Genomic DNA, 21,313 nt, shown 5'->3' on the forward strand with positions numbered 1-21,313 from the left:
GCAGTTTCGCACTATTGGTGCCAAGCCTGAAGGAAGAGCGTAGCTGGGGTGGCTTTCCTTATTTCTCTTAATTTTTCTCTTTCTTTCTCTTTCTCTCTGTTTCTGGCATCTGTTCTTTGTACCTGTTGCTTTCTATATTTGTATATACCCGACACGATTATCACATTCTCTGGGACTGCAGGGAATACCCCACCTCTCCCGAACTCCTGGCCAGTCCCTCGCCCGAAGGGTGGGAGGAGGTTTTGACCTCCACCAGCCCGGGAGTTCAGCTACAGGCCATACAGAGAGCAGAGGAGGTGGCCACCAGGTTCAGCCTGGCGGATCACCTACCTCCATAAAGTCTGACGACAATAAAGTTGTGTTCTCTCTCTCTATCTTTCTCTCTAAATATAGTTATTTCTCTTTTTCGCTTTTTCTATCTTTATTTCTCCTTCTTCGCTTTCTTTCTCTCTCTCTCTGTCTTGCTCTCTGTCTTTTCTATCTCTTTTTCGTGTCTGTTTATTTCTATATCTTTCTGTCTTTTTATATTTTTAGTCTTTATTCCCTTTATTTTTCACCATTTTTCCTTTTGCTATCTTTCTCTCTCTATCGTGTTCTCTCTTTATTTCTCTCTCTATATTGTCTCTTTCACTTTCTTTCTATCTCCTTCTTTTTCTCTCTCTCTCTCTTTCACGTGTTTGAAGTGATCCACTTCTCCGAGCAGAGTTTTTTGTTTAAAGGGGTACTGACACAAAAATTTTGGCCTCGCGTTTTTTTGCTGCAATGTGTTGCTGGGGGCCTGTTAGCCATAACACGGCACATCGTTTGCTGCAGCGCGCGACATATAATTAATTACAGGCTCCTCCTTACCGACCAGTGTCAGTTTCGGTTTCAAAAACGACAAGCCTCCGGGTGCAACTATCACCACCTAGCGGCTGCAGCGCTCGGTCACGTCAGCACACAGAAATGTGACGCACTTCCGCGCTGTTCGCGTCGTCTCCTCGCATTCGCACGCTTGTCGCACGTGCTGCGCGATGTCGTCGCCATCATCGTCCGCGTTATCGTCGTCCTCTTCATCGTCGTCTATTGGCGACGATTTCTTTGAGACAACAACAGCGCAGCGGTGAGCTCGTCAAAACAGAAATGGCGGCCACGACGTCATCATAACTTGTTGTACCGGCTACAACGGTTACGTAGGGGAAGTAGGGGGGTCACCTCGGGTCACCTCCGATGGTGTTAATGCAACAGGTGCGGCTAAAGTCCCTAGATTTTGGTGCGGCCTATAATGCTGGATCGCGCACGCGAACTTCAATATTCATATAAAATACCTTCCAAGCTTTATTCGCTGTCGATATCTTGCAGATGGTACAGGCACGTGCACGGAAATCGATCCAGCAGGCTATCTCGGTCGCGAAATTTTGTGTCAGTACCCCTTTAACGCTCACACCTCCTCTACTCGGTAGCGGGGCTTGCCCAATTCCTGTGGCGCATACCCACGTGTGGTTTCCTGCGGACAACAAAGTTTTCACGGCCGGCTTAAGCAGCTCTGCTGTTGAAACTCTGACTCTCTCGGATTAAACGAATTGTGGCAACTGCATTTCGTGGAATCTACGACCGCGCCAGGGCTGGGAGAGAAATCAGAGCTCCTTAAAAACTATTTTGCTGAAATGCTGCAGTAAATTTTCGCAAAATGAAAAGGAAATTGCGAACACTAAGGATTTCGCTGTAATTAATATTGGCAGTTTCAAGTACCGGTGTCCAATACGGGTGAGCTAGAATAGTCTTGTTTTTTTATTTTATTATTTTATTTCAGTATACTGTCAACCTCAAATGGCCGGGGTTTTTACAGGACTGGGTACACTTACAATAAAGTACAGTACACTTACAAAACAGTGAGCATGCCGATGATCCGGGACACTGTTGCGCGAGACATAAGCGTGCGCATGGGGGGGGGGGGGGGGGGCGGGGGGGGCAGCCGCTCCCCTGTTCACCTAAGATGGGGGGCGCAAAGTCAGCCACACACATTAACATAATAGGAAGGGGGGGGGGGCGCTGCGACTCAGGGGGGGGGGTGCAATGTCAGCGCCATACATTGACGTAATTGGGAGGGGGGCGCTGCGACGAACTTTCGCCCCCCCCCCTCCTGAAGGGGAATCCTGCGCACGCCTACGGCGCGAGAGGAAGCGTGCAAGCTCAGACGACGCAGAAGCGGTTTCATTTATTGCAATAATGCATCCATATGTTTTGTAGTGTTTATTTATCATTGTGAATAATTTTAGTTGCGATCCTGTTATGTGACCATTTTACTCAATAACTGCAGAAGGTTATACTTATTCGAATCTAAGCCGTTTTTTTTTTTCGAAAAAACGATGTGCGAAAGTGTGGGGGTCGGCTTAGATTCGAGTAAATATGGTAGGCACTGCAAATTTAAATTTCGCGCGCCAAGCACATCGATCGATCGAAGCGCTTCTTGGTGGTGCCATCCCATGAGTGACCACGGTGTTTCCATTGGTTTGCTGAAAAGTTTTTAGATTCTTAGATTCTAAAAATGTTGATATACTGTTATGGGGTCTAGCATAACACTGCCATAACACTGCCCCATTCAGTACGCCATATGCGCACTATAAACGTTGACTTGCGAGCGCGGTGCTCGTGAGCAACCATAACAACGTTAGAGTGTACACCAGTGTAGTAACGTTGGCGTACACTGTTAGAACCAATGTTTATAGAACTTGTTGGTTTATAGAACGTTTATAGAAAACTTAAGTGGTTCCAGAAACGTAGGTAACAACGTGATAACCGCCATGTGTGTTGAAACGCTAGCGATTGCAGCGCTTTTTATTGGATGCGGAAAGCTTTGCGTGTAGGTTCAATGTGTTGGACGTGCTAGCGCTGCTAGTAGTGCTACTGATCACCTTTTTTAAACGCCCGTGTCTGCGTGGAAGCAACGTTTATAGATAAACGTTGCGTGGAAGTGGCATCTACAGGGGCAAATCGAGGGGTTTGATCGCAGATCGCCGCAGTGGAAAATATTTCACAATGAAGTCTATCGTGCTGACCACTCTTTCGGTGTTCTTGGGACTCTTCTTCATATTCGTCGGTTCGATGAAAGTGACGCCGAACATCAACCGTGAGATGCACCGGGAGATCGTACGTATCGGATTCACGATACCACATCAGCGCGGACGCCGAACAAGAGCGGCAAAAATTAAGGCACATCTCTTCGTGCACGATCGTTGTATACGTTCGCATACTGACCGCGCGAAAGCTGGCGCCCGTTTTCTCGAAAACTGCACCAAGATATCGCGTGCGCGTCGGAGCAGGAAACGGTGATTTAACGCGCTCTGTTGCTATGAGTGCACCGGATGTTTCCTGGCGCGCGCGCTTTCTTGCTTGTTTCATTCGCGCCATTTATTTCATCGCTGTAGCCCACTGAGTGTGACTATGTTAACGGTTGTAAAAGAGCCTCCCTGCATTTTTGCACAAACGCCGGTATCGATCTTGGAAAATTGCGTGCATGCCGCCTGTGCACATCGCATCAATCCTTGCTAGCTGGGCGATCGACCGCCGGAAGTGTTTCTTGTAATATATTCTGCAGCCGAGTCGCGAAGCGTTACCCAATTGTATTGATGAAATTGTTCAAGCGGGACTCGCTGAGCATGCAGTCGCTCAGCCAGCACGTGTAGGTCCTTCTTTCCTTAATTAAAAAAGAAAATTAACAATGTACTGTTACGTTTACATATTCATCCTGTGCTGATTATCGTATCCTCATTGGAATGCGCGTTAAGCAGCGTTTCGTTAAAAGAAAGAAAAAAGAAACACCATGACATTTTTTTTTTATGCACCAATTTATACTGCCCTTTAAGAATAAGCTCTTTAACGCTTAGATACATCAATGCATCTTCATTTGCTGGAATGTAGCGTAGTTTGTACCTTTAGCTAAGCTTCATAACTCAACTACTCAATGTAGCATTTGTCCTATTGGTGAGGATGAAGTCCAAAGCGGAGGTAGAAAAGCTTAACAGGAAAGGACTGGTTGACTTGACAGTGCATAGGACAGAGTTTATTATCTAAAGAAAATATAAAGTAGATCTGTTACACAAAGTTACTCCTATCACTTGCGAAGCGCATAAAGAGAGAAGGAATGAAATTTGACAAGCAATATGCTTGACAAAAGGTTACAGGAGGAATCAGAAATTAAAAAGCAAGCAGTGGTTGGTTGATGACGTCATGGCAGTGGCCCTCATGTAGGATGTGGCGATTGTCTCATAGGAAAACTTAAATAATATCCTGCTGCATCGCAGCATTGAAAGTGCAGACGTGACTTGAGAGAAATTCTGAAGGATTCCTCTGTCAGCGGAAGAGGGATGCCGAAATTTTAAACAGCAGTGTACTCATATCTTTGAAATGGCAGTTTCCAATGCTGCCCACACCATTGTCTACATGTTTGTATCGTGCAAGCAATGAATACATGTCTTTCATTTATGACATGCTTCTGTCTGTTTAACTTCAAGAGCTCTATGTGTATGTTGCCCGAAATGCTAATTAGTTTTTCACTTGGTAAGCAACCGCGATGATTTTTTTTTTTTTACCTAGAAAAGCTTCTTGAAGTTGTCTCTCTCCTGCTTGAGTGCCTCAGTTGCTGCAGAGATGCTTAAGCAGCACACAAAAAGTGGCCTGTTCCTTTTTATACATTTGTCGTAGATGGCTGTTCTGTTTTTTCAGGCCAGGAAATACTGTTGATGGTGACTGAAATTGCCCCGCCCTTTCCATGATGAAATGCGCAAACGGGGGAAAATGTGAAAGAATGCCCATTTTCTGCGCAGAAGCAATGCTTTCTCTCGTGCTTTCCGTCACCTCAGTGCAGTGCTGCTTTCGCTCGTGTTCTGTCTTGAGATATCTGCTGTAGAGTGCAAGATGCTTTTTTTCCTAAGCCGGTGACCGAATGTAGTGTTTCCTAATGTCACATCAGTAAACATAGATATTGTTCACTTCACTGTGTAACCCTGTGATTCTTTTAAACAGAAACGTACGAGTTTGTTGCAGGCATTGTCAGAAATCACGTCACAGAGAGGTAGCATGAGAACTTCACGTAGGTGTTGCCAGCTACCTGTTTCTTCAGATTTTCTAGCTTACTGTGTTATTAATTAACATTGACTGTTTTTCTATTGCAGGTGTGTATTTTACTAACGCAACTTGTGCATTACCTTGCTATGTGTTCTGTTGCGCTTTTCCAGAGGCGCAACTTTGTCCAGTACTCCAAGGTGTTTCCCTTCAGCAAGCTGCTTAACTTCAAGATGAACCCCAAGATTTACCGGCTCTTCATTGGCTGGTCCGAGGTGGTCTGTGGGACCATCCTTGTGCTTGTACCAGGTGAGCTAGCAGTGACCGTTAACAGAATAAGGTCATCGTCATTTCATGTTTGTTTTGGTGGTAAGTCTTAAGCCAGTGATGTTTAACTGTGACAGGAGTTAAGAGCACAAAACTCCATTTGCTGTGCCCGTCTTCCCATCTTTTTCATTAAACCACTGCTGATAAGCGTCATCGTGATGTTGTCAGGTAACTTAACCATCCTTAACGTCTGTCAAAACATGGAGTGCAGAAAACCTAGAAGGCTATGGCCACTACCACTGGGTTTGAGCTTATACTTTTGCAGTTATGCGCACCTATGAGCAGGGGTGCTAATCACTGCGCTGTTAGACAGCTTTGGCACTTAGTGAATGCGGTGGAATTTTGTGCCCAAACAGTGAAATCCAGTAGGGCTCACATCTCCTTGCACGGAGCCAGTGCTAAGCTCTTTTGGCTGCCAACTTATAGTTGCTCAAGCTGGCATGCCTTGGCATGTGATGCCAAGTCACGGGCAAAAACCCCAACGCTACTGCATTTTCTGTATACAGATGATCCCGCATATATCGAACTCGGGGAAGAAAAACGGGAATTAGTTCGATACATTGGATAATTTGATATACAGCTTTTAATAAAACTGTTGAAATTGCCGTGCAAGTTTCGTTGCGCAAGTTGGCTTCACAGCACTGCTCTATGATAATGCAAGGAAGGCACCTTCGTGGCAATATGCGTTCTTTTTTTTTTTTTTTTGCTGTTTGTAGTTGGGGACGCGGGTTATATGCAGGGGCGAGTCATACGCGAGAAAATATGGTATCGATGTAAACAGCGCCTCAGAATCTTTATACGCAGCTATGTGGACTCGTTAGACTCCAGAATCGTCCAGTCTGCATTGGCCCAAATGTCGGCCTGGTATTTCAGTATCTTGCGGAGCGTGTTTGTTGGGATGCTGTACTCAGCAGTGATGAAAGGCTTGTTTTCCAAAATTCCAACTGAATTGATTATTGGCAGCTTTGTGGAGAATAGCAGGTTATTCCATTTTACGGCATCTACCATGTTAACAAACGAGCAGAAAAGTGAATGGCGACCCCGCAAGACAGGCCAGCGGCGCGACAACGAGAGATGACGGGGGTGAAAAGCATGTCATGGCAAGCAGTAGTATCTACTCGCTCCAACGCAGCGTCCTCCTAATCAAACTGCTCGGTCTCCCAATTGTGTTCGTCCCCTTCTGTGAGAAAAAGCCAAAAGTTTCTGAGGGAAAGCCAACTTCTTGGGGTGTTTAATAATAATATCTGGGCTTTAACGTCTCTTGGGGTGTTTCCCGGTGCCCGATATTCAACACATGAAGTGTTCCGGCTGTTTTAAATGCGGAGCATTTCTTAGTCGCACCTGCGGCGTCAGTTGCCGTCCACACCCCCACTGCGCATGCTCGGCTCGTCTTGTGCCGGCAGCAGGCCTCTCCTCTCCCTCCCTCCCTCTTCTCCGTCCCTCTCTCCTCTCGATCGAACGCGGGCGGTGTGTATATAAGCGGCAGAGCGCGCATTCTGAATTCAGTCAAGGGCATCTTTACTTGCCATTCGCTTGACTAGACGCTTTGCTTGACTCGAGTAGATGCGATGGAAGCAACAGTACCTTCAATCAGCGTCCCACCACTCGTTGAAGGCAACGTTACCCCACCCTCACCGTCGTCGGCGTCAACAACAGCAAGCAACGCAGAAGACAAGGCTGCGAAGAGATGAGCATACGATGCGAACGCAAGCGTTTGAAGCGAGCTGCGCGACACGGAACTTCGTGCACGAGAAGCTGCGGCGAGACGGCAACAACAGGCTGGGGACTCCTGAAAGTCGTTCTCGAGAAGCAGCGGGACGTTCGTGAACGTGGAGCAGCAGGATCCATCACTCGGGCAGTGCGACGCTCTCTGCGAAACCCAAAACTACACAACATTCACGCGATACCCCCGCCACTTTGCGACGCATTTACTCGAGTTCCCCGCGTGGGAAGATGCGGGCGACATTTTCTTCTCTTCGATGTAGCCATAGAGTCGTGGCACATTCAGCGAACCACTTAAAACATCAACCGTTCCCTCGGAATCCATCCCCCGGTGTATGCGCACGAACTGCGCTCTGCGGTAATGCATGGGGTCATTGACCGCCGTGGAGTGTTTTCAAGATGCCACTGCAAAGTTGCTGCAGTCCTCCCTGAGGAAGGAACCAAGCCGGTTACGAAATGTCGGGTGTTTACGTGTTTACTTTAGTTGGAGACAAAATAATAGTTTTCTTATGGACGTTAAAGTGCCGCCATGGCTGAAAATAGTTTGATATAAAGTATAATTCGATTGACCCGAGTTCGACATAGTCGGGTTCAACTGTATACAAAGTTGTGTTTACGGAGGACTTATTTACAGTGACCATGCACTGCAAGCCACGCTTCTCATGATGTCATACTTGTGAAACTGACATTATATTTTTGTTGACATCACACATGACGCTGCTCGGCAGCTTGCTGGTCTCAGCCAGACACTCAGTACAGGTGCCTGCGGGTAATAGACCTTGGCAGAATTTCTAGCCTCCTGGCTAAGGTTAATCGAAGCCATGCAAGTATGTTGCTTTGGATGTGCCTGGGCATTTCCTTCCCTCGAAGCTATGCTCACCATATTGGCCGTGCACACAGCACAAACTGTAAATGCTAGTCAGGTTTGACCGTATACAAAGTTGTGTCTGAGGCATTTGAATGCCTATTTTTGTGATTGCCCTGTCTAGTAGCATGGGTAGTTGGGCGAGTTGGTAAGGGTTCACGATTATGAAACAATGCAACGAAAAGACACCAAACGTTGGCGATGAACAAGCCATGGAAGACAAGTGCCAGACTCTCAGCTAATCTTTATTCACTTCGACACGCATTTATACCCACGCGTGGTTACACGCAGCATAAAAAACAGAGGAAACCAAAAGATATCACATTTGCCTATTCAAGTGCAAAATTTCTTTTTGCAGCAGGGCGAGAGATAGAACGCTGATAAACGAATTCTTATTATTATGTATGTGCAAAGCCTTTATTATCTCGCGAGTTGTCTGGCCTGGTGATGATGTCAGTTTTTCTGAACTGAGGAGCGCACCCACAATCCTTGCAATGTGCAGCTCTATGTGGTGATAGGCCATCAGCGCGTGTGTTGGCCTCGTGTTCTTTAATTCTAGCATTCACGCACCTTCCAGTCTGCCTTGTATATACAGAGTCACCCAACAAGGGGAGTTTATACACTACCCCCTTGGCACTGTCAGTGGCTGGGGTTCTGTGGTTCACGCCACAACCTACCATCTTTCTCCCATTCTTTTCTCTTGCCGTCATGCTGACGCGTCTGCAAATTCCTCCCGACCGATTAGGCACTGAAAAAACTGCTTTAACGCCAAACCAGCCTGCCACGTTCTTCAGTCCATGTGACATTTTATGAACATATGGTACTGCAGAAAATTTCTTGTTACTTTCCAGGTTTTTTTTCTTTTCTCGAAAAGGAAGGTGCATGAATTTTAGATTAGTAACTACCATGGCTACCATGGTGGAAAAGCTACCATCGCATTGTTCTTGCTGCCAACTCATGCCTGCGCGCGGAGAAAGTCTGTAGGGGTGGCCTGAGGGTGGCCTGCTCATGAAGCCTCTCATGTCAAGACATAAGGGGCATTGTGTCTGGGTGATGCAGGCCAGGTAGACGGTCGCGTGAAGCTATGACAGGCTACTGATATGCTAAGACTTGGAGAAGGAATGCAGTGATTGTGTGAGCAGGTTGCAAGGAGATGATCCGTCGCATGAACCTTGAAATAATGAAAGTAACCAATTGTGTGAGCAGGTTGCAAGGAGATGATCCGTCGCATGAACCTTGAAATAATGAAAGTAACCAATGTCGCAATTAGCACCAGCCGGTAGGTAACAGCGCTGCCGAATTTCAAGTCTGATGTTATGTGCATTGGTGCAGCGTGCAGCCTCGTCAAAATGAAGCTAGCGCTGGGACTAGGGCATCTAGACGTTTTAAAGCGATGGCGTTAGAGCGCACGCTCGAAGAAAACCCCGTCTCTGCAAAATTGGAGGGAAATCACAGTTTTTTTACTCAGTTATTTCAGTAAAAGCTTTGTTAAATCAGGTTTGGTGGCCAAGTTAGTTCGTTAATTCGCTGTGCCCTCTGGTTATTTTCCGGGAAACTGAAGTTTTTGTGTTACGCCGGAAACTTCGTGAAATCGAGTTTCATTAGATTGAGATTTAGATCTTGTACTGAACTTTGGACCACGAACCATGAGCAACATCTGCATAAGGGAGCAGGAGGCTTAGTCGCTTGGAATATGTCCGCAAGGGGCAACCTAAAGGCTTATTAAAGCGCCACTTAAGCGTTTGAAGAGTATTTTTGGGGTGAGCCCTGTTGCCCTTCGTTAATCCCCCTCTTCTGTAGGCTGTAGGGCCACACAGGCTGTAAGAGCCTGTGTAGCCACAATTTAGTTGGTTTCTGAGAGATGGCATCTGTTTGCCATCAGAAAAAACAGAATGAGTCCTGCCGCTCATAGCATTTGTGGAACTCAACTATCAAGCCTCGGCAACCGCCCTTTGAATAGGTTGCTCCTGAACAATAATAGCTACGAGGATGCAAGGCATGTTCTAACAAAATCTAGGCACAGAAACCGAAAAAGAAAGCTGCTGCATGAAACAACGGATGCACGTGTGGCAACACTTGAACCTGGTCGTCATTGTCATGCATATGTATAGTAAGTAAGGGAAGGTTCGTGGCAGTCTGGCCTCTCATGATGCTCTTCGCATACACGTGTTAGCCATCCCATACCGAGAGGCCACTCTGCTGCCAGAGCTGGTCGGACACTCTGCCTTCCCCTTTTACATGCACGGAAATAATGTGTATGCCTGTCTTGTGTGTTCGCAGCATCACAAGGTAACCTATTACATAGATCCATTCTTTATTTAAGTTTCAAGGCTGTAAACATTGACAGGTGTACGTAGGTACCGTGCAACCAAGGATCTACACACCTTCTTTCATTTCCTAAAATCTTCGGAGGTTCTGTATGCTCATATGGCATCCAGTTTGCATGTACAATAATACATGGCTGCCTATGATGTAGTTGTGCGTGGAAGAAAAGAGCACAGACACGTAAGCTGCTAATCTGATCACTGTAGATTACGCTCCACCAATGTTCTTTATTTGCTTGTACTCTGAGCGCTCCCTGGCATTGCAGCAGATGCGGGTGCTACAGCGGCCCTCTGGCTGTACCACAGTCGTGAAATGGACACGATGCAGACGTTCTTTAGATTGCAGTGGAACGTGAGGGTCAGGGAAATCTGTGCTCTGAATATGCAGATGAGTACCGTAAAAACCGGAATATAGGTCGGACCGGAATATAGGTCGAACCCCCCACTTCTAACTACTGAAAATCGAAAAAAAAAAAAGTATATGGAACAGCCAAAGTATAAGAAGGCGCCTTTACCGTGAAACAAACGCAATTTCGAATGGTGCACAGTAAAAATGCCATTTATTTACACATGTGTTTACACGTAAGTTCCACATGGCAGAAAGCCAGAAGATGGGCTCTAGCATTATCCTCGTAAAACGTCACGACCGTCTTGACAGCATTCATTTGGATGCACTCTGAGGTCCCCGAGAGCAATCACGACGCGAGCGCGGCTCTCGGTTAAACTGTGCAACCTTGGTCTCCAGCTCTAGATACGCTGCGGTCTGGCACTGAAACAAAGTTTTCTTCTGATCGCTGCGTGTTGTGATGTGGTCCTTCAGCGTCTGTCAGTAGTGAATGCTTCTGTGGTGCACTCGATCTGCCCGCTGATCATAGCCATACGTGCCGCTGTAACCAGAGCTGCCGGCATCGCAGTAAGCAACAAAGAAACAGTATCCAGTGAGACTGGAGCAGTGAGAACACCCGTTTGAAGATAAACTTTCAGTTATCGTTTGTGACTCACGGCTCCTGCTCGCATTCACGTGCACTAGCATCCCAACACCTTTCACACACTTCAGACCAGATTTCTTCGTGCCTTCGCGAACTCGAATGCTGCTTTCTTGAACGCTACGGTGAACTGTCATCGGCCACCGGTTGAAAACAAGAAAGAAAGCACCGCTGAGCCCAAATAGATTCACAAGACAGTAACAAAAGCACAAAACGAGATTGCCCTCGTCACGAGGCTGGTAGTAAACAAAGCAACGCCAATGATTGCGATGGCGATGGAGGCGGTTGATTTCACTTGCGCATAGTGGCCAGACTTGCGAAGTTTTTCTGTCAATGGCTGGTATAGTATAAGACGGGGGTCGACTATTTAGGGCTGTTTTTTGAAAAAAAATTCGACCTATATTCCAGTTTTTACGGTAATTGGTGTCTCCACGTAGACCAGCATGGGGCAGTCCATAGAGACTGTCTCCTCATGTCCGTGCTGCGCAGTGACATCAGTAGGAATGGTGCAGAACTGGAAAGAACCCGTCATAGGCCAGTGTTGTAGGTGTTCGGATACCGTCCCACCTGAGCAAAACGTGTAGGTTGTGAGGTGAGGGTGTTCAAATATGTGTTGCTTGGACGACTTAGGCCGAATGGGCTGCAGGTCGTGGAAGCAATCTTGGAGGCATTAACAATAGGGTTGATGTTGAGCAGCTGTCTTTTGTGCGGTGAAAAGGTCGCCAGGAAGACGTAAGGGGCAGCCACGAACCGGTTTGGCCGTAGAGCACCCAGTCACAGCAGAGGACAGCTTGAAGGCCAAGCATTACCAATGGCAAATTGTTGGTCCAGTGTTTATGATCACTGCATGCCGTGAGGGCTACCTTGAGCTGTCGATGAAAATGCTCGATTAGCAGAGGGATGGTTAGCAGTATTGCAGCAAATAATGCAGATTCAGACTGTCATGCACAGTCTGTCGTTAAAATGGCTGGGCAACCGAAACACGATACCCAGGCAGAAACAAAAGCGTGCGCCACTGTCTCTGCAGTGATGTCAACGATGGAGCATGCCTCACCTACCTGTGTACCTAAATGCCTACCGTGTGAAACGGTCTATACTAAAGTAAAAATGTAACGCTAGCCGCACAATAGAGAAAGCGACCCAACTATGTCAATGTGGACATGGTTGAAACACTGGTCAGGAGGTAGGAACCGTTGGTGTGGTGCGTGATGAGTCACTTCGGTTGCTTAGCGAGCAATGCAGGAACGGGACCACTCGCAAACATCTTCATTGACACAAGATCAGAAGTAGCACTGGGTGACAAGGTGTTGAGTCGCCTGTATGCCAGGATTAGCAAGAATGACAGGGCGTGGAGAGGCTCAGACACATCGCACCACAGAGAGCACAGCATGGATGGTTGAGGAACAAGCTCATGGTGAAGGGAGCAGGGGTGTAGACGCAGTGCTTGTAGCTTGGGATTGTTGCACTGTGCCTCTGACAGCTCATCTCAGTCAACAGCAGCAGCAGTGTTGCTGATCGTAGCAACACTGGAGAGGGCATCATCTGTTTTGTTGTCTGCTCTCTTGATGTGCCTTATTCCCTGGTGAACTTGGAGATGTATGCAAGATGCTGTATCTCCAAAGCAGTGCAACTTGATGAATTGGTGTTGAAGGCATGAGTAGGAGGCTTATGGTCAGTCATGACTTGAAGCTCGCATCCTTCCAGTAAGTGGTGGAAGTGCTGAATGGTGGCTGAGATAGCCAAGAGCTTGTAACTGAAGACCGTGAAGATTCCAAAAGGTACCATTTAAATCCAATACATTGTTGCAACACTGCTCGGATGGCCACACTGGAGGCATGTACCATTATTCTAGCCAATGCGTCAAAATGCGGATGTTCACTGCCTTAGCGACGCCAGAGTCCTTCAATGCTTTTCTGGTCACGAAACTCCGCCCGAAGTTTCATACATGGACAGAGGCGGCCGCTAGGGTCGCCGCTGTCAACGCGGGGGCATTCGTGCGCGCACACTGCACTCGGTTGAATGTTGTGCCGGTTCGGGGCAATCGTTTAACCTGCACCAAACCGCAATATTTCAACTACCACTCATACTTCACCTGACATACGATGTGTTAGTCGCATACGAGTGTAAAAAACTTACTTTCGAGTTTTTTTTTAATATCAAGGCTGCGATGGGATACAGTCGTGTTGATGCAGCAATATTAGCTGTATATGTTGTTCCAGCGAGGTTCCTTACCTCGGGCAGTGGGAACGAGAGCATTTATTCAGGCACGGGATATTTACCTAGACTTGTGACCCTGCACAAGCCTTACAAACCCACCAACTCGCAAACTGAAGTCTCGTAACGGGAGTTGAGACAGAGCCGATCGCGCTATTTACAATCGGGCCGTCTACGCCGCGGGAGTTTAACACGGCCACATTACAAAAAAGAAAAGCTCTACATTCCTGTGTTTACAGTTTGTAAAAGATAACTTCACTCCACTGCAGCCTACCTCACAGAGCTTCGGCAACACTTGAAATCGGGAGTGACGAAGCTTTTGCAAGGTATAACATCCATGTGCCGTGTGAACACCAGCTGATCTCTAGGACCTAATGTAGCCTTAACTCCGAGTTTGTAACCACGTTTGGTCCATTTTCTACGACTAACTTTGACAATTTCATGTTACGTGGACATTGCACGAGCGAAAGTGTGTCGCGCTTTACATTGTGCAGCGTCACAAAGGCACTCGGGTATCTCCAATCTTTGCGCTCGTGGCACCTTCACAAATAACAACGTGCGTTTCTTTGACTGCTTAGATGGACTACGTCTGCACCGTGTGATGCAACCATTTTCTTAATGAAGACTGCACAGGGGAGACTAGATTAACTGAAACGAAACCGCGTTTCGCTAATCTAGAGAAAGTAAGCACATGTGTTCACAAGCAGAGCTCTGTATTGCTTTCGAATTATTCAGAATGCGGAAAACGTAACACGGGGCAAAATAACAAAAACATGTTAAGGTGAGGAAACACTAACGCCCTTTGCGTGCATACGTACTTCACTATAATTGCACATTTCAATGCACATGTTTGAGAACATCCCACTGTCGAGCCACTAATTTACAGTAAAAGATGCTACAATTGAAAGAGAAAGATAGAAAAACTTTTATTGGAAAAATACCTCAGAAAACAGAAAGCTACGAGCGACAGTTTCCTAGAGTAGGGAAGCTCTCTGCACGGCCAGTACATGGAGGGAGCAAGCTAATGCGAAAAACAAGGAAAATTCTGAAGTACAATACTATAAAAATTTAAAAAAAAATTAGCTTAGTTGACATTCATTCAATAAAAATAAAAAAAACACGCTTTTTTAACAACGGCAAACAAGGAAACAATGCAAGGTATTTAATAAGCTGGAAAGAACCTAAAAAACTATTCTAAAAAGACAGGGCGTGCAAACACGGACACAAGAAAGAAGTCACGACACCACAAACGCTACCACAAACGTCGTATGTGGTGTCGTGACTTCTTTCTTGTGTCCGTGTTTGCACCCCGTGTCTTTTTAGAACGAACGCTTACCAACTATAGCTCAGCTGTTCGTTATTCTAAAAAACTAGCAAGCTGCGAAAGAAACAGCATTGGCCCGCAACTTTGCCTTCTCATATTGCAAAGACACATTTTTTTCATTAACTATGAAGTCGTCCGTTCGAATAACGTCAGTGGCGTCAAAATATTTCTCGCACACTCTAACGTGCTCAGAATCGAATGTAAATCCACCAGCTTCCTGTCGCGGTATTGCACGTCTCTCTTCACCCCTCTCATCGCCCTCCCTCGGCAAACTAAACGACACCTTTCCTCTCGTCCCTCTTTAGCCCGAGCGAAAAAACCCCGTACACAGCAAGTCTTCGGCATTGTCACTCACGTACACCATCCGTGTCCTCGCACAATTTCTCACACCCGTGAGTCACACAAATTAAGAAACAACGAGGAAAAGTGAACGCCCATGCGGTGGATTCCTCAGTCCCCCAGCTCTCCCTGTGCAGCGAAGCTGTCCTCAATGCCCCCCGTGCACTCCTAGCGCCACCGCGCGGCAGCTGCGACGGCATAGCAAGCTCTCCCCATAGCGTTACGAAGGAGTTTCGTGACTAGAAAAGCATTGAAGGACTCTGGCGACGCCTTGTCTGGCAACCACTAGGGCAGACTGAGCCTCATGCAATCAAGGTACTGTTGCAGACACGCTCCGTGGTGCTTTCAATAGGTCAGTTATCGGGTGCAGTAAGGCTGCGCAGTGCGGAATAAAAAGTCATGAAAAATCGGCGAGGCCCAACAACTCGTGAAGCCAGCGGGGAGTTTTGGGCCCAGTGAAATTCCTGACAGCCTCAGTGTGTGACGGCAACAGAAAGATGCCATGTGCCGAAATACAGTGGCCCAAGAAATCTAGTTCCGAAGTTTAGAAAACCCATTTATGTGGGTTCACGATGTGGCTATACCGTTGCAGGCGCTAAAAAACTCATGCAAATGACGACGTTTATGGTCGTTGGGAGTGGCGTTGGCAATTGGTATATCATCATTGTATGCGAAGACTGCAGGCAAACACAGGTCACCTCGGCAATAAAGTGCTGGAACGTTTGTCCGGCATTGTGTAATCCAAAAGGCATCCGCATGAACCCGAACAGACCGAAGGGCGTCGTGATAGCGATCTTCGGAGTGTCATAATTGCTGTAGGGCAGCACCAGACAACTATACATGAGGAACGAGAGGCAGAGAGGACATGCGTGATGACAGGACAGCGCATGTCCTGTCTGTTTCTTGTTCCTTGCGTGTTTGTTGTCTGACACTGCCCTACCACAAATGTGAACCCAAACCAACTTGCCCACCTATACGTTATCCTTCGGGATGTCGTTAGGATCAACTGGTATCTGGTGCTACACCTTGACCAGATCCACTTTACTAAAGACCTTGAACCCTTTGAGATTAAATGCAGTATAAAGACGTTTATTAGCGGGCACTCGGCGACGATAAACGACTGCGACAGTCAAGGCGGGGTGCCGACTCTGAGCGCGAGGAGTGTGCTGTCCGAGAAGAGCGGAAGAGGACGACCCACTAGTAAGCGCTCGAGAGGGCGACCCATTACAGGCTTCCAACGCTTCGCTACAATTACCCCGGGTACGAAAAGGGAGCCGCCTGGCGACCTAACTGCTTGTCACTATGAGCGGGTCATGGTAGGGTTTCAGGCGCTCCACGTTGACAATCTCGCGCCCTCAACGGCGCATGTCCGAAGATGGTTCAAGGGGTTCGATCACGTAGTTGACCAGGGACGTGCGTTCGACGACACGGTATGGGCCATCGTATTTCGGCAGTAGTTTTGAAGAGAGGCCAGGTGCAGTGGTAGGGACCGAGAGCCATACGAGTGCTCCAGGGAGGAACGTGGGCGCAGAAGTGGTGGTGTCACCGCGAATGCTCTTCTGCCGCTCTTGGTCATTCGTAGTAAATGTCTTGGCAAGCTCCCGACACTCCTCAGCAAGTCTTGCTGTGACAGAAATAGGCGCACACTCAGACGGGTCCTGCTTGTATGGAAGGATTGTGTCGATTGTGTGCGACGGGTGCCTGCTGTACAATAAGAAAACGGGCGAGAAACCAGTAGTGCTCTGCGGGGCGGTATTATAGGCGTAGGTGACAAAAGGCAGAATGGCATCCCAATTTGTGTGATCGGCGGCGACGTACATCGAGAGCATGTTGCCGAGCGTGCGGTTAAAGCGTTCGGTGAGGCCATTCGTCTGTGGGTGGTAAGCAGTAGTTTTCCGGTGAACAACGTTGCACTCTTTGAGAATGGCTTCGAGGACTTCGGACAAGAAGACACGACCTCGATCGCTGAGCAGCTCCTGGGGTGGACCGTGGCGCAGCATGAATCGGTGCAGCAGGAAGGAGGCAACATCGCGCGCTGTAGCCGCTGGGAGGGCGGCAGTTTCGGCGTATCACGTAAGATGGTCAACAGCGACGATGGCCCAGCGGTTACCAGCCGACGTTAGAGGAAGTGGTCCATACAAATCGATGCCAACGCGCCCAAACGGCCGGTCAGGGCAAGGTAGAGGTTGCAGACCTGCCAGCGACAGGTGCGTTGAAGTTTTGCGGCGCTGACAATCGATGCAGGAGCGAACGAACTTCTGCACGTAGCGGTACATCCCTCGCCAAAAGTACCGTTGGCGAATGCGGTGGTAGGTTTTCGATACCCCAGAGTGTGCACACTGCGGGTCAGAGTGGAACGACTCGCATATGTCAGAACGCAGATTGCGGGGTATTACGAGTAGCCACTGGCAGCCGTCTCCGTAATTGCGTCGGTGGAGGAGGTCGTCGCGAACGGCGAAATGGTGCGCTTGACGACGCAATGCGCGAGTGGATGGTGTCGCCGATGGATCACTCAGCAAGGCTATCAGTGAGCCAATCCAGTGATCCTTGCGCTGTTCAGTGGCGATGGTGTGAATGTCGATAGACGAAATGGCATTGTGAGACACTGAGCTGGAAGTATTGTCGTCAGGCAAGGGGGAGCGCGAGAGTGCGTTGGCGTCAGCATGCTGGCGTCCGTTGCGGTACAGCACGCGGATATCGTAGTCCTGTAGGCGAAGTGCCCAGCGGGCGAGGCGGCCTGAGGGATCCTTCAATGACGACAACCAGCATAGTGCATGATGGTCGGTGATGACATCAAATGGTTGACCATACAAATAAGGTCGGAATTTCGTAAGGGCCCAGATGATCGCCAGGCATTCCTTTTCGGTGACGGTGCAGTTGGTCTCGGCTTTAGTAAGCGTACAACTTGCATATGCCACGACATATTCAGGGAACCCTGGTTTGCGCTGCGCAAGGACAGCGCCAAGGCCAACACCGCTAGCGTCTGTGTGTACCTCTGTAGGGGCCGCAGGGTCGTAGTGGCGTAGTATGGGAGGTGATGTCAACAAACGACGGAGCTTTGCGAAAGCGTCGTTGCACTCCAACGACCACGAATGGAGGGGCCCGTTACTTCCGAGAAGCTTCGTCAGTGGCGATATGATAGTCGCGAAATTTCGAATGAAGCGCCGAAAGTAGGAACAGAGTCCTACGAAACTGCGCAGTTCTTTGACGGACGTAGGTTTGGGGAACTCGGTGACGGCCCGAAGCTTGGCGGGATCAGGAAGAATTCCGTCCTTGGACACGACGTAGCTGAGGATTGTTAGCTGCCATGCTGCAAATCGGCACTTCTTTAGATTCAGTTGCAGACCGGCGTCGCTCAAACGCGTCAAAACATGCTGTAGGCGTTGAAGATGCGTGGAGAAGTCTGGAGCAAACACGACAACGTCGTCGAGGTAGCACAAGCACGTGTGCCATTTCAGGTTGCGCAGAACGGTATCCATCATGCGCTCAAAGGTGGCGGGCACATTACACAGCCCAAACGGCATGACGTTAAATTCGTACAGGCCGTCGGGCGTGACACAGGCGGTCTTCGGTTGAGCGTCATCAGCCATAGGTACTTGCCAGTACCCTGAGCGCAAATCGAGAGATGAAAAGAATTCGGCGCCTTGCAGGCTGTCAATCACGTCGTCTATTCGTGGCAGTGGATACACGTCCTTACGAGTGATCTTGTTGAGTCGTCTGTAGTCCACACAGAACCGCACAGAACCGTCCTTCTTCGCAACGAGAACGACAGGAGACGCCCAGGGGCTGTTGGAGGGTCGAATAACATCACGTCGAAGCATGTCTTCGACTTGCTCGGTGATTACACGGCGTTCGGCGGGAGATACGCGATATGGACGTTGCCGCAGTGGCAGGTGGTCGCCAGTGTCGATGCCATGCGTAACGGCTGACGTGCGGCCGAGAGAAGTTTGAGCGACATCGAAAGAAGGGCGAAATTCTTCCAACAGCTCCAAAAGCTGGGAACGCTGGACCTGCGTAAGGTTGTCAGCTATGGAGGAACCAAATACGTCAGCGTGTGATGAACCAGACATCGAAACAGCACTGAGCGTACTTGAACTTCGGCCGTGCGAATCATCGGGCTCGTCCATAACTTGTGCGTCTTCGAGTGGTTCTACGCTGCCCAGACATTCCCCTCGCACCAACGTAACACTGTACGGGGAGGGGTTGATTACAAAAATAGAGGTGCTTCCCTGGGTGACTTGAACGGTCGCGAAAGGCACCAGCAAGCCTTTCCTCGTGCAAACACGGTCATATGGCGAGAGGAGTGCAACGGTGTCGGATAGGCTGGCGCAGTAGACTGACACCGCCGTTGACGAGTTTGCAGGCAATTTTATGTCGTCTTTGACGAGTACCTTGCTCGCAGCCGATGGACTGTATGCCGGCGTCAAATTAGAGAATGGTGACAGCTCTATTTCGGCGGGTGCGCAATGAATTACGGCGTCATGGCGGGAGAGAAAATCCCATCCGAGGATGACGTCATGAGAGCATGCAGGAATTATGATCAATTCGACGGCGTACATAGCGTCCTTAATCATGATGCGGGCTGTGCATACCGCTGTAGGGTGAATGCTTTGGGCGCTGGCTGTACGGAGGGAGAGCCCTGAAAGTGGCGTCGCCACTTTTCGCAGTATTCGGCGAAGCATTGCGTCCATAACGGATACGGCGGCTCCAGTGTCGATAAGGGCAGATGCACGAACACCGTCCACAAACACGTCTATCACGTTCGATGGGCTTCGCTGAGGGCTTTCGCAGTTTGACAGCATCGCAGCCCTTGCCTCGTGGACTGCGACGACTAGTTTTCCTAGTCTCGTGGGACCAGACGTGGCCGCATCGGTGACAGCGAGCGGCGTCGTGGTGACGGTGAACAGCGGGTAGATGGAGCGGGGCGAGACGTCGGCGACAGAGGCGTAGGTGGGTCGTAATATGGGCAGTTCACCGGGCTGGTGGCAGGCGACGCGACTCTAGGCGGCTGCACGCGATTGCAATAGCGCGCCACGTGGCCGGCGTAACCGCATGCGAAGCATATGGGGCGGTTGTCAGGTGTGTGCCATCGGTTCGCTGGGGCAGGGCCCGCCCATGGTGCAGGACGGGATTGACGGGGCGGCAACTGATAGGACTTGACGGTGGGCTGCAGTCGTGGCCTGTGCGTGACGTCGGCGCAGGTTACCGGTACATCCGCTTCGAAAGAATGAGGTCGAGCGGAGGCTTCGGCGAAAATGTGTGGGGCAGCCGTAGGGATTGCTGGGGGCGTTCTTGCGACCACTTGGGCGTAACTCAAGGGTGCAGGAGCCGTATGGTGCTGGTGGTACTCGGGCATGACCTCTGCGATTTCTTGCTCAATTGCTCGACGGAGCGGAGGCAGAAGTGTGGTCGACGGCTGTTGGACGTACTGCGGGCGAGCAAAGTCCAGCAGAGAGAATTGGCGCGCGATTTCCTCGCGCACGAATGTCTTCATCTCTGCAAGCAACGCGGAGTGGTCGGATATGGTCGACAAGCCAGTGAGCTCGGCGTCGCGTGATGGAGAGCGACGGGTCATCGATCGCTGCCGGCGCAGCTCCTCATAGCTTTGGCAGAGCGTTATGACCTCAGCCACTGTGCTGGGGTTCTTGGCGAGCAGCATGGTGAAGGCGTCGTCATCGATGCCTTTCATGATGTGCCGGATCTTGTCAGCTTCGGACATGGTGGCGTCGGCTTTCTTACAGAAATCGAGGACGTCTTCAATGTAACTGGTGAATGATTCACCGGCCTGCTGAGCGCGTTCACGTAAGCGCTGTTCGGCCTGCAGCTTACGAACGGCAGGGCGGCCACACACATTGATAATGGCGGTCTTGAAGTCGGACCACGTTGTAAAATCTGATGCGTGGTTGTTGTACCACAAGCCCGCCACACCCGCGACGTAGAAAACCAGGTTAGTCAGTTTGCCTGCCTCGTCCCATTTATTGTCGCGGATACGAGGCACACCTGGGCATGAGGTCTGTGTAGGCGGGGCCGTTTGCTGGGAGGCGTCATGAGACATCGTAGGCGGCAGGGTACAGGATCGAGGAGCCAGGGGCATCGAATGAGGGCCGAAGTTGTTGTGAAAGCCCAGCACCTCCACCAAATTATAAAGACGTTTATTAGCGGGCACACG

General features: G+C 49.2%; 1 protein-coding gene across 1 annotated transcript in view; it reads left to right on the forward strand.

The window, feature by feature from the left end:
* Positions 1-2,950: 2,950 nt before the first annotated feature.
* Positions 2,951-21,313, forward strand: part of LOC119396002 (novel acetylcholine receptor chaperone) — a 33,355-nt gene continuing 14,992 nt past the window's right edge. Inside the window, exons 1-2 of the mRNA XM_037663027.2 lie at positions 2,951-3,129; positions 5,217-5,352. Of these exons, the coding sequence (XP_037518955.1) occupies positions 3,019-3,129; positions 5,217-5,352 (247 nt within the window). The 5' untranslated portion in view covers positions 2,951-3,018. The remainder of the gene's footprint in view (positions 3,130-5,216; positions 5,353-21,313) is intronic.

Source organism: Rhipicephalus sanguineus, chromosome 6 (assembly GCF_013339695.2).
Source record: "Rhipicephalus sanguineus isolate Rsan-2018 chromosome 6, BIME_Rsan_1.4, whole genome shotgun sequence".
Taxonomy (NCBI): Eukaryota; Metazoa; Arthropoda; class Arachnida; order Ixodida; family Ixodidae; genus Rhipicephalus; species Rhipicephalus sanguineus.